The sequence below is a fragment of the Malus domestica genome, chromosome 17 (genome assembly GCF_042453785.1).
Source record: "Malus domestica chromosome 17, GDT2T_hap1".
Lineage (NCBI taxonomy): Eukaryota > Viridiplantae > Streptophyta > Magnoliopsida > Rosales > Rosaceae > Malus > Malus domestica.
The window spans coordinates 34129557-34142522 of NC_091677.1; the positions used below are offsets into that span (position 1 = coordinate 34129557).

Below are 12966 nucleotides of genomic sequence, written 5' to 3' on the forward strand. Positions count from 1 at the left end.
GAGAAAAGAGAGAGGATCAGACGAGATAAAAAGGAAGAAGAGTAAGAGAAAGAATTGAGAGAATGAAGAGAGAAAATTGAATGAGAGACGAAAAAGGTAAAAAAAAAAAAGAGAGAGAAGAGAGAGAGAGAGAGAGATTTGGAGTGAGAGGGGAGGATGAAGGGAAAAGAAATAAGTGAGTTTAAGTTTAAAAACTCACTTTTTATATTTTTAGAGAATAGACTATATTTTTGAGTTAGTCTTGAGTTCGGTTTTTTAAAATAATCATACTGAACAAATTTTTAAGGCCTAAAACTTGAAAAAAAATTTTGAGTTTAAAAAGTTGAATTCAAGTAGAGTACCAAACAGGTCAAAGTTATTGTTAAATAGTTAAATTTGTTGTATATAGTTTTAACTTTTATTAATGATGATTTTTCACTGGTCTAAGAACGCAATCCGATAAACCAAGTTTCACAATACAATTAGTTAGATACTTGAAGAAAATATTTTTCCAACCACTTGTATTATAACACTTGGTATATGGAACAGTGTTCTCAGCATACTGAAAAGTATTATAACACTTGGTGTACGGAGTAGCGTTCTTGGCACACTGAAAAACGTTTCGTAACTGAGTTCGGATCCTTCCCATGCGTTAATACTAAGCTCTATTTGTTGGACGTGGTTCATAAATGAGGATGTTTGATATATGTGATTCTCATATCTTTGTCTTAACCACTTGCACATACTAATAGCTGTGGGATTAATACAAAACGGCCTCAGTGTAAGTGGTAGTGAATCATTCAATATAGAGACGGTTTATACACACTATTTTTTTCTTATGCGCTCCTGATTAACCTTTTTCATTGATTATCTTTTTTATAAAATAAAAAAAGAGAGAGAAGAAAACATGTGTGCAGAAAATAATTCATTTTCTTGTATATTGTAATTACGTTTCCAATATGATATTCTTCAACAGATTATTGCCCCATTCATTTAAAAGAAAAATAGAAATTTAAAGAAAACTTTCAGTTTTGGTACGTGATCCTTGCCAGAGCCCCGAGGCACAAACTTGACGTGGGTAAGCCTAGACGTGCATTTAAATTTTGGACAAGAATTGTCTATCCTCCTTGTTCCCGTGCCCTCCCGTGCCTTCCTATTTTGTGTGGTCACGGTTAAGCCACGACAACATTTTATATTGTTTTTTTTATAGAGATAATAAGACAAAAATAAATAGTAACATAAAATGTTGACGTGGCTTAACCGTGACTATACAAACAGGAGGGCATGAAAGAGCACAAGAACAAGGAGAGCAAACAATCCTTGTCTGAAAAATTTCTGCTGGATTTGATTCAATTTCCATCAGTCCAACACTTGCGCACATTCATAATGCAAAAGCCAACGATTCAACATTTTCTAGGAATAATACTAGCTAGATACATCGATAAATTTTACACCCGTCACAACGATAATAATTACCGACTTAGATTCTCTCCTCTTTAATTTTTGTCCTTTTTCTTTTATTTAATTAATCTGGATCATTCAAAAGAAATATGATAGGTTAGAATCGTATTTAATCAGTCTTACTTTATTGATTATGTTCAACAAAATAAAGCTCACTAATATGTGACATAAAATCATCAAATTTGTTTTAAACGGTTGAGATTGAAAGGAGAGAATAGGAAGATTCAAAAGACCAGCTATTTTCCTAACCCGAGAAAGCTTTTCTTCTTTTGTTTTTTGTAGCTATTGCTAACGGGTCCACGGCATTGACGTAAATCATTTATTTGGAATGTCACAATCTAAAAGGACGTACTTTTTAATTGGGCCCTGTCTTTGGTCAGATAGATAAAAAGAAAAACTAATGAAAATGATTTGAAAATTTTGAATTTTAACGATAAGGACAAAATAAAGGATAAAATGAATAGTACTATGATTGACTTTTTAGGATAAAAATATGATTTTTCGTTAAAGTTCCCTAGATAAAAACTCTATCATTCTTGGAGCTTTGCCCCTCTTAAGTATCAAATACCCTAAAGAACTATTGAGATTTTTTTTAAACAAACTATATTATCTATATTAAGACCAAGAAAGTGAACTAAGCTTTACAATAAGTTAACAATAATGTGGTTCAAATTCTGTTTTGGCGAGCATCAAACCTAAGACCTCTCATCTACACCTACAAGTGAAGAATAATACTACTAGATCATAGTACTGTTGAGATTTAACTAAATTACTAAACTTGATTTAGTTAAATCTCAAATACTCATTTATGAAAAATAATGTGCGAAAGAGTACTCATAATTAAAAGTAGTAAACATGAAATTGGTTACTGTTATTACGACATTCTGGTCTAAAAATATATTGTTATGTGGAGAACAATTTACATCGTGAAGTATATAAAGAGATCATCTCTGGATCCCATCTACCAATTCCGCCCAATCACTCAATCTTAGTCCAAACGTAGTCGACATGACTCACCAGTCAATTAGCAAAACCAGACAGTCATAACTACTAGTCGTCGCCAACGAACGACCAAACCAACACAAATAAACACCTTCCAGAACCACCACAAATGTCGTCCATCTTATCACGATTGCACTTCCCAATTCGGAACAACTGATTCTGGGTTCTCACTGAAAGTCTTCATCTCCGACAATGGCGCTGCAAGTTTACTGGTACGACTTCGTCTGCTTCGCCATTGTTGGGGTTTCTTTTGTGGCCGCGTTGTGGGTGATTTGGCGGAAGGAAGGAGCTTCGAAGAGGTTCGAAGACAGCACCATGTACGACAGCCTTCTGGTGACCCGCCCCGAAAGCCATGTGTTTGTCAGCGCCCTGCCGAAGGGCCACGTCAGCACTTCCCAGCTCTGGACTAGCTGCTGGAAAGGGATCCACCCCGGCTGGCTCTTCGCGTCTCGGTTCGTCTCGTTTCTGGCTTTGGCTGGGTTCTTGGCTTGGGATCTTGTCAAATGGAGTCCTTCCATTTTCACTTACTACACCGAGTAAGATTTTGTTTCATAACTTGATGCGTTGTTTTATGTAACTCGTGGATAACCAGTTATTATTTTTCTATTACAAGCGATAATATACACTATAAGGGGAGGGAGAGGGTTTAAACTTGGTAACCACCGGGGAAATCCACCGCTTCTGTGGATAATCAATTAGGGTAGTGAAGTTTGAGTAAGAATTCAATTTTATGAACATGATGCATTAGTTTCCACCCGTAAAAACGAATTTGGTTTTCGAGTAGAATAGTAGTAGTGATTTGATGAAAAGGGCGAGACCAGTGATCAGTTTGTCTCAGTGTGTAAGAGGATGATACATCGAGCTCGCCTAACATTGTACACATCATGTGCAAGAGAGTAATGGATTTTTAACTAGGACGGATACTATTTGCGTGGAAACTAGATTGAAGCACTAGTTATCCTCCGTATCTATGTCACTTTCAGTTGATTACAATACGTGACCTTATGTGTGTTGATGGTATGCCAACGATCTCCTTAACAGTTTTTCGATCTTGTTAATCTGCAGGTGGACATTTACACTGGTTATGATCTATTTTGCGGTATGTCATGCTATCCAACATCATATGTTCTCCTTCAAAATAAGACACATGTTTTCCCTTATTTTTGGCTTGTTTTGTTAATTGTCCATATCTTAAATGCTCTATGCCCTCTGTGGTGGAGACTTCCACATAGAGAAACAAACATGAACAACGTATAGAGCCAATTTGGGTTTTGGATGTTTAAACTAATGAATTAGCAAAAGGATATCTATTTCAAATCAGTCCTGCTTTGCCTTTACCTATTGGTAATTTCTTTATATAGCTGGGAACTCTAGTGTCTGGGTACGGTTGTTGGTTATCCTTAAACAAGCCCCCCACTGGAAATGGGACAAGGACGGAAGCTTTGAGAAGGGAAGTGGAAGAGAATAATGGAACTGCAAATACCTATAGGCAAAAGGGAAATAACGGTACCATCAAATTGCAAAGCCAGTATGCTCTGGAGGAAATTCAGAAACGAACAGGATTTTGGGGTTATCTTATGCAAATTGCGTTCCAGGTTAGTTAATCAAGAACCAGATTTTGTACTTTGTTGGTGAGCCTGGTTACACACACACACACACACACACATGCATTAACTAACTAATATCAAATTGGGGCTGCTAGAAATATACAATTGTGTCGAATAGTAATATCCATTGTGTCTGATGGTAGGGAATATTAGCTTGCCTTTCGAAACATTTTGATGAACGAATTTTGTTTGAGGTATGCAGTATGCTCAGAAGCTGATATGTTTTAGTAACAGACTTGTGCAGGAGCTGTTGTCCTCACAGATATCGTCTTTTGGTGTGTCATCCTTCCATTTTTATCAAATGCTCACCTTGGCCTCAATACGGTGAGAGTCTGCTTTTTGTAATATGTCCAATTCTAGCGCATCCTTTAAATCTAGGTTCTTTTTGCTTAGCTATGTTCTGATCTATGAACAATAATGCTGCTATCTTATTCCATTTCCTATCGTACCTGAATAGATTGATCAGTAACTGACTTGTACATGTGCTTGGCAGTTGATGTGTTGCATGCATACGCTAAATGCAGCGTTCCTTCTTCTGGATACCATTCTTAACAGCCTTGTAAGTATTTTGTTATGGCAGTCTGGAAGCCCTTGTACACCGGTTTTATCATTTCTTTGTCGTCATCTGTTTACTGATGTCATTTCCATCTTGTTTTTCAGCCATTTCCATGGTTCCGCATTTCATATTTTGTCCTCTGGAGCTGCATCTACATTGCCTTCCAGTGGATCATTCATGCATTAGGTTTCCAATGGTACGCGTAATTAATTAAATATTTTCTCTCGTGCACAAACATGATCATTTACTTGCGGTAAAGAGCTAGTAACATTATTTTGAGTATCTTCCCAGGTGGCCGTATCCATTCCTTGAGCTCGATACGCCATGGGCTCCACTATGGTACACTAGCTTATCTATTCTCCGTTTTTCCTTTCAGTTCAAGTTGTAATAAGAAGAAAAATGTGATGAAATCTTTTAATTTGACAGGTATTTTTGTGGGGCCGTGGTTCACATCCCTTGCTATGGGATTTTTGCACTGATTATAAAGGCAAAGTATTCACTTCTGCCCAAATGGTTTCCCCACGCTTTTGTGAGGCCTTACTAGTAGAGATTAGCTGCTTTCTTCCTTATCGTCTCCTGCCTCCAGAAAGGGCGTACGTTCTCTGTCCTACATCGTCTTACTCGGACGAGTAACTTTCGCCTAATCTTGTGTTTTATTTAAAAGAGAAACTTACAGTTGGAACTTGGGAATGATTTATCATGGTGATCGAATCCAACCCCCTCCCCTCCCTCTGCATATTTTACAATTTACACTGTTATTGTTAAGTAGTTGCAACTTGGATCAATCTATTAGGAAATGTATTCCATTGAATAATGATAAGATTACATCGGCTGGTATTTATACAATAGCTGTGCACTTGACAGCTCCCCATAACAAATCCAACCGTCCTATAACCACCTATAACAGAAAATCAATGTAATTACAAAATTGATACTGTTAACTTTTGTCTTTTACAAAACTATCCTTTATATGCCCCCTCAAATTGAACTTGGGCAACCGAAGTGAAAGTTTGTCTCGGAGCAACAAAAATCTTGGCTTGGACAGTGATTTGGTGCATATATTTGCAATTTGATCCTACGAGCACACAAAATGAACAGTGACTGCATGTGAAGGTACTCTTTTCCTTGATATAGTGGTAGTCTATCTTCACATGTTTGGTCCGTGCATGACACAAGGGATTCTTGACTAAAAAAATAGCAGAGATATTGTCACACCACAACTTAGGAGGACATGATAGAATCACACCAACATCAACCAGTAATTTGCAAAGCCAAGTAATCTCAGTAGCAGTGTTAGCCAGAGATCGATATTTTGCTTCAATGGAGGAACGTGCCACTGTTGGTTGCTTTTTAGCACTCCAACTAATGAGTGACTTTTCCAGAAAAATGCAAAAACCTCATATTGATCTTCTGTCTAGAGCACACCCTGCCAAATCTGCATATGAGAAAGCATTTATAGTGAGAGGGTTTGAAGTCTTAGGAAACCAAAGACCTAAATCAAGTGAGCCTTTCAAATATTGCAATATTCTTTTGAATGCCTGAAAATGAGATTGTCTTGGTTGATGCGTGAACTGACAAACCAAATTAACTGCAAAGGAAATATCTGACCTGGACCGAGTAAGATATTGCCAACCCCCTACAATTGATCTATACTCCTCTGGATTAGAAAGCAAAAGGGATGAATGATCCAATTTAGATGTACTTAGAGGTGTAGTGCATGGTTTTACACATGCTATGTTTGTCTTTTTTAGTAGATCAAGAAGATATTTGGTCTGAGATATAAAGATACCAGAATAAGACCTTTTAACTTCAATTCCAAGGAAAAAAAAATGAAGTGAACCCAGATCCTTGATTGGGAAAAGAACACTAAGTTGAGCAATTGTGTTTTTACAAGCTTGGGAATAAGGACTTATGACTAAGATGTCATTAACATATACAAGAATAAAGAGAATGATCATTCTTGACAAATAGTGAATGATTATTTTGTGATCCACTGAATCCCAGAGACTTAAGTGCACCATGAAGCTTCTCATACCAGGCTTGAAGAGCTTGCTTGAGCCCATAAAGACTCTTGTGTAACTTACAGACGTGATTAGGCTTGGTAGGATCTTGAAAACCAGATGGTTGCTGCATAAACAAATTTTCAGATAGAGTTCCATGCAAAAATGCATTGCTGACATCTAATTGGTTGAGAAACCAATCATACTGAGATGCAAGTGTAATAAGGAGCCTAATGGTCACTGGCTTTGCTACATGACTGAAGGTTTCTATGTAGTCTAAACCTTCATGTTGATGAAAACCTTTAGAGCTACTAAACGAGCTTTATACCTATCAATAGTACATCAACCTTCCTTTTAATTCTGAACACCCATTTACACCCAACAAGATTATGAGATGGATAAGAAGGAACAAGAGACCAAGTGTCTGTGTTTACCAATGCATTGAACTCATCATGCATTGCTTGTCTCCAATGAGGGTGTTTTGAGGCTAAGAGATAAGTGGTAGGTAGATAATCTTGAGAGATGTGAGAAGGAAGAGGATGTTTAATGGCAGAGTATGCCTTAAGTTTAAAAATCCCAGATTTGGATCTTGTTTGCTTGGGGTGAATGTTTTGACGTAGTGGTGTTGGTAGAGGTGATGAATGTTTAGGGATAGAGGTGGTAGATGTGGTAGAGGTGGTGAAGTGTTAGGGTTAAGTGAGGGTGCAACTTGATTGATAGGTATTGAAGGGTAGGCTGGTCCATTAGTGATCTTAGTAAAGGTTAGGGTTGAAGGTATTTGAGAAGAATGGTTAGAAGCTGAAGAGATAGAAGGTTAAACCTGAAAAACTTGATGAAATGGGAATGTCAATTCATCAAATATGACATGTCCAGAAATGTAAACCCTTTTTAATTGAATGTCAAGGCACCTATAACCTTTGTGATTTAGACTATAGCCTAGGAAGACACAAGGTTTACTTTTAGACTCTAATTTGGAATATGTATATGGTTTCAACCAAGGAAAACACCTGCACCCAAACACTTTTAATGTTTTATAATCTGGAAACTTGCTGAAAAGATTTTCCCAAGGACAAGATCTAGTCATAGTAGGCAATCTATTAATGAGATAAACAGCTGTGGAGAATGCCTCAACCCAGTAAATATGAGGAACATTAGAGGCAGCTAGAAGTGATCGAGCAATTTCCACTAAAGGCCTATGCTTGCGCTCCACACAACCATTTTGTTCTGGTGTGTGAGGGTAAGATAATTGATGATGTATGCCATTATCTTTGAGATATTGAGTGAACACAGAGCTAAGAAATTCACTTCCAGAATCAAATCTCAAAGTAACAACTTTGGTATTTAACATAGTTTCAGCAAGAACTTTGAATTCAATAAAGGTTTTGAACACCTTAGATTTACATTTGATAGGAAAGAACCAGCAATATCTAGTGAAATCATCCACTATAAGAAGGTAATATCTATAACCAGATACAAAGAGAATTGGAGTTAGACTCTAGACATCTGTGTGATAAAGTTCCAATGGTTTAGTTGTAACACTAGATATTGACACGAATGACAGTTTTGAACTTTTACTCAAAGCACAATTGGGACAGAAAGTCTTATTCATACTAGTAGAAATAGGAATACTAGACTGAGAGACAAGTTTATGTAAAACTTTGAAAGAGGGATGCCAAATCTCTGTAGAAGTTTTGATAGTAGCTGCAAAAAGCTTTTGTGAACCAGCATTGACAGAGGCAAAGAAAGGATAAAAACCATTCTTCACAGGCCTTTAAAAGGCATTCTCTCCAAAGAAAGATCCTTCACAGTAAAGTGAAAATGATAGATGTGAATTGAACACCAATTGTTAAGTGTAAATTGATTTGTAAAGAGTACGTCTTGCTTTAAATTAGGAACATGTAACACAATATTTAAAGCAAAAATATGATAAGGAGTATTTATGTGTGAAGAACCAGTATTAGAGATAGGCAAGCCTTTGCCATCACCAATGTAGACTTGCTCAAGGCTTGTGTAAGGTTTTGGATTTTGCAAATTTGCCAAAGAGCTTGTCATTTGAGAGCTAGCTCCAGAATCAATGAGCCATTAAGGAAAAGCATTCTTATAAGTGTTGGCACACATAATTGTCTGAGAGTTCCTACTGCCAAACTGAGGATTCATACGGTGAGGACATTCAAAAGCTTCATGATCATACTGGCGACAGATTTGACAAGTAGTTATTTTTCCAGAAAAATTGTAGCTTGAACGACCTCCATGGTTATTCCTTTGATTATACCGATTATAATTCTGACGCTGATTATTGCCACGATATCCATAGAAGTTTCCCTTATTCTGAAAAGACCTAGGGTTTGACTGATTTCGATCTTGATTACGACCTTGATACTAATTGAAATTGGATGAATTCTGAGCAAGAAAGGCTTGGGAACTAGAATTCGAGGTCAGTATAGGTAGAATTCTAGTTAATGATCTAAGATTTGAATTGAAACCCTGAAAAACGCCAGAAGAAGTAGTAGTTTTTTTTGTGATTTGCAAGTTGAATCTCTTTGCTAACAAGCAAGCCATGAAGTTCGTCAATGGTTGTAGATCCTAGACGAAACTGAATCGCATCAACAAAAGAATCATCTGTGGAACGGGTTGTCCCATGGGACGAAATTTGGCTGATTTTTCGTTCCACCTCTTCCCCCTGGAACGACCCGTTCCACATCCGTGGAACACAAATTTATAACATTTTATGACAAAATTTCTCCTTATCTTTTTCAATATTTACATCATCTGTTCCGTCCTGTTCCGCCCGTCCCGTTCCATCCCGTTCCGCCCGTCCCGTTCCATCCCGTTTGCGTACCAAATGGTACCTAAATGCACATCCACTTATTTTCTACCTACATTCCTCGATCACCGAGTGATCAAAAGAACATTTTTACTTTGGGCAAAATAAAAAATACGTGGGCATATGATTTATGGTTAATCATTTTTAGTTTTCAACTAATGAGCTTTTCCTCACTTGGATAGTTGCATTACACGTTGAATGTGTTGGCAGCTGCTTTAGTTTGACCAAGTAATAAACACAACTTAAGGAGTATCGCCAACTAACAACTTCCTTCGACCACCGACTTTGTGCTGCCTTCCCTTTTTACCCAATTAATTTTTTTTTCCGATAAAATATGATTTGATTGTATTCCTACAAGAAAGAGCTGATAATAATGAAAACCGAAAATTAAATAAAAAAACAAGTTTCTTTGTCTTTTGACAAACAGATAATATTAACGAGTTAAATTATTAAATGATAAAAAGAAAGGAAATCAGTAAGGCAAATCCTTAGTAAAAGAGAAGAAAATCAGCAAGGATCGATTTGTAGTAAGTACATAATATTAGGCTTAATTGGATTAATAGTCTTTGTGGTGATAAGATAGTTGAAAGATAATTCTTCTGGTTAAAAAATTAGGATTTCAGCCCCGTGGTGAAGTCTGTTAGGATTTAGGCCCAAAGTTGAAAATAAAATTTTGTTAACTCTCTATTAATTATTAGTTTATATGTGAGACTAAAAAGATAAAATAGGTAAACCCACGTGCTAATAATTAACAGAAAGTTCCATTTTAATCCAATATTTATAGCTTACGTACTAATAATTAATATAGAATTGACTAAGTTTTTAATTTTAAATATAAATCTTTACAGACTATACCATATTGTGATAAAGCGTTATCTTGAAAGAAAAGAAATTGAATATCCTTCTGGTTTGCTCCCCAAATACAAGGGACAGTTACAAACATACAAGACTGAAAAACAAAACGCACATCATCCGTTGGACAGAGTGTTGAGGCATCAGCAGCCAAAGATTTGTTAATGTGACCGACAATATACATGAAGTGATATTTGTATTAAAAAATTAATAAATTTTAAAATAATTAATAATTTATTTATATAATGATGCATGATATATCACGAGAAAATGAGCAGGCTCCATCCCACACTAAAATAATTGGAATTGGTCATTTTATATGTGCTCATACCTGTAGAATAAGTACGTGTGTTTGTCTTCCATTTCAACCACCTAGCCACAAACCCAGAATCCTGAAAGAATCTCATCTGATTTCGTCATTTGATCCGAGAGTGTTGAGAGATGTGGAGTGAAGGAGAAGTACCCGTCCTCGGGTACTGGCTTCAATGGCAAGTCCTGGTTTGCGCTCTGATTATAGCAGCTCCGGCCACCGTAGCTCTCAAATTCGCATGGAAAGGAAAGCCGGAGCCGCCACTGAAATCGGTGGAGCTGTGGGGCACTTGCTGGAGAACCCTCGATCCTCTCTGGCTTCTCTTCTATCGAGCTTTCGCCTTTGTGTTAATGGCCAAACTGCTCTTCGACATGACCTCCCAATTTGGTCTTTTCACGCTCGTTTTCTACACCCAGTAAGTTATACGTTCCCCTTCCATTTAATTAACTAATCTTTCTAATCTGGTTTTAACTAATTAAACTGGCCGGCCTGCAGGTGGACCTTTGCTTTGGTTATGCTCTATTTCGGGGTAATTAATTAATTAAACCCTGTTTCTCACTAATTTTACTCGCTCAGTAACTTAGCTTAGAATTGGTTTAAGTTTGCGTAATATCATGAGTCTGGATTTGTGTTGGTGTAGCTGGGGACAATTATATCTGCGCATGGATGTTGGGTTGGAAGGTCTTCTTACACAGATGATCAAATCAAGGGTAAAGTGAAACCGAAAAGCAACCAAGCTCGAAATGCGATTCAACAAAGAGCTGGATTCTTTGGAAATCTGATGCTCATCATTTATCAGGTTAACAATAATTTGTCCGTCAAATTTCTCATCTTTTCGGTTTTTTCGAGTGCTCAACTTTTGATCATCCTTGGTATGATATATCGAACGATAACATGTTAAGAGTAGTTTTAATCTTTGAAGCTGTTGTAGCTAGGCGTGAGTAGCGGCGTTGTTGGTCATTCTAAATCAATATGATCTTCGTCTTGCCTTACATTCCAAAACCAAACAGTTAGTTTCGAATGATTTGCGGTTTTATATGGTTGAAGATTAGAAGCTAATGCACGTCTTTTCGAATCAGACGTGCGCAGGTGCTGTAATGCTAACAGACATTGTATTTTGGTGTCTGATACTGCCATTCCTCACAAGTATGGAATTCCAACTAACCTTTGTGAGTTTCTCATCTTCTAACTTAATTGACACACACTCCTAACTTGATGTTTGTCATTATCTCATAGACATACTTGTTAAAACCCACAACCCTAATTTCCTCTAACTTGATGTTTGGTTTGCAGTTGATAGGTGCCATACATGCTCTCAACGCTGTTTTTCTAATCGTGGACACTGCTCTCAATAGGCTCGTAAGTAACATGCTATTTAATTTGGGTTGCCTTTCTATATCCTGGTGAATTTAGGACCCGTCTGATAACCATTTCATTTTCAGTTTTCAAAGAGTTGCTTTTCGTTTTCTTGGTGAATTTAGGTCCGTATAATAACCATTTCGTTTTTCAGTTTTGAATTTTCAAAAAAGTGAAAAGCGAAAACGAAAGTGTTGTCAAATGCCTCCTTAGTTAGCCTTACTACATTGATGTATTGACATAATTTCGTAGAGTCGTGGGGTCTAAATGCTACACGAAGAACATACCTTGGCCTTCCAAGCACTAAACTAATGAATGATGCATGTTGTGGCGTTGTTTTGTCAGCCATTTTCGAAGTTGGGTTTTGCATATTTTGCGCTCTTCGGAGTCCTCTATATTAGTTTTCAATGGCTCATCCACGCCTTTGGTGTTAAATGGTAAGCCATTTTTGTTCCATTTTTTATTTATTGTTTGATGGAACATGGAATTAGTTTTATTAAAAATAAAAATAAAATGCATGGAAATTATGGGTTGAATGTGCAGGTGGCCATATCCTTTCCTTGAGCTGAACACACCATTGGCACCTTTGTGGTATTTTGGGTTGGCAGTGTGGCACATCCCCTGTTACTGGATTTACTCCCTCATCATCAACTCTAAAGTTTCAATCCTCCCCAGATTGTTTCCTCGTTCATTTCTACGATCCTAATGCTAGGACGAACGACGACGAGAGTTGCAGCCATCTACCATTGTTTACATTTTAAAACGTGTTAAATTCACTAGCCTAAACATATTTTAAATTTCATATAAGCATGTGTGTTAGAATATTATTCAATAAGAAGGGATATCAAACTTCCACAGGTTTTGGTTACATTTAACATCAACCCAAATTTCGCAATGCGGGTGAGGAAAAACCAAATGCAGAATGATGAAGAAAGAAACGCAGAACCATTAACTACTTCAGCAAGCATGAATTACATACTACTCAAGGAGTTGGAAGTTTAAGTTGTTAAAAATGCAAG

At 37.0% G+C, this 12966-nt stretch overlaps 2 protein-coding genes across 3 annotated transcripts; both read left to right on the top strand.

Annotated features, from left to right (window-relative positions):
* The first annotated feature begins 2313 nt into the window (after positions 1-2313).
* Positions 2314-5451, top strand: LOC103426237 (uncharacterized). The gene is made up of 8 exons (XM_008364330.4): positions 2314-2978; positions 3508-3541; positions 3804-4037; positions 4284-4373; positions 4543-4608; positions 4710-4801; positions 4897-4944; positions 5032-5451. The coding sequence occupies exons 1-8, from the start codon at positions 2635-2637 to the stop codon at positions 5147-5149; spliced, it is 1026 nt and encodes a 341-aa protein (XP_008362552.3). The 5' UTR covers positions 2314-2634; the 3' UTR covers positions 5150-5451.
* Positions 5452-10562: 5111 nt separating this feature from the next.
* Positions 10563-12804, top strand: LOC103417464 (uncharacterized). 2 transcript variants are annotated; one of them, XM_008355650.4, is made up of 7 exons: positions 10563-11006; positions 11087-11120; positions 11232-11390; positions 11671-11760; positions 11885-11950; positions 12293-12384; positions 12491-12804. In XM_008355650.4, exons 1-7 carry the CDS (start codon positions 10723-10725, stop codon positions 12651-12653), a joined length of 888 nt encoding a protein of 295 aa, XP_008353872.2. In that variant the 5' UTR covers positions 10563-10722; the 3' UTR covers positions 12654-12804. The 2 variants fall into 2 exon arrangements, with proteins under 2 accessions (XP_008353872.2, XP_017182853.2); XM_017327364.3 differs by lacking the exon at positions 11671-11760 and having other exon boundaries at positions 10588-11006.
* Positions 12805-12966: the final 162 nt, after the last annotated feature.

What these genes read in the sequence shown, in the direction of transcription:
- LOC103417464 (XM_008355650.4), top strand. Translation starts at nt 10,723, where the DNA reads ATGTGGAGTGAAGGAGAAGTACCCGTCCTCGGGTACTGGCTTCAATGG. An exon ending in TGGAATTCCAACTAACCTTT is followed by an intron (nt 11,761 to 11,884) that starts GTGAGTTTCTCA and finishes TTTGGTTTGCAG; the next exon opens with TTGATAGGTGCCATACATGC. An exon ending in ACACTGCTCTCAATAGGCTC is followed by an intron (nt 11,951 to 12,292) that starts GTAAGTAACATG and finishes TTGTTTTGTCAG; the next exon opens with CCATTTTCGAAGTTGGGTTT.
- LOC103426237 (XM_008364330.4), top strand. Translation starts at nt 2,635, where the DNA reads ATGGCGCTGCAAGTTTACTGGTACGACTTCGTCTGCTTCGCCATTGTT. An exon ending in TGGTTATGATCTATTTTGCG is followed by an intron (nt 3,542 to 3,803) that starts GTATGTCATGCT and finishes TTCTTTATATAG; the next exon opens with CTGGGAACTCTAGTGTCTGG. An exon ending in ATACCATTCTTAACAGCCTT is followed by an intron (nt 4,609 to 4,709) that starts GTAAGTATTTTG and finishes CTTGTTTTTCAG; the next exon opens with CCATTTCCATGGTTCCGCAT.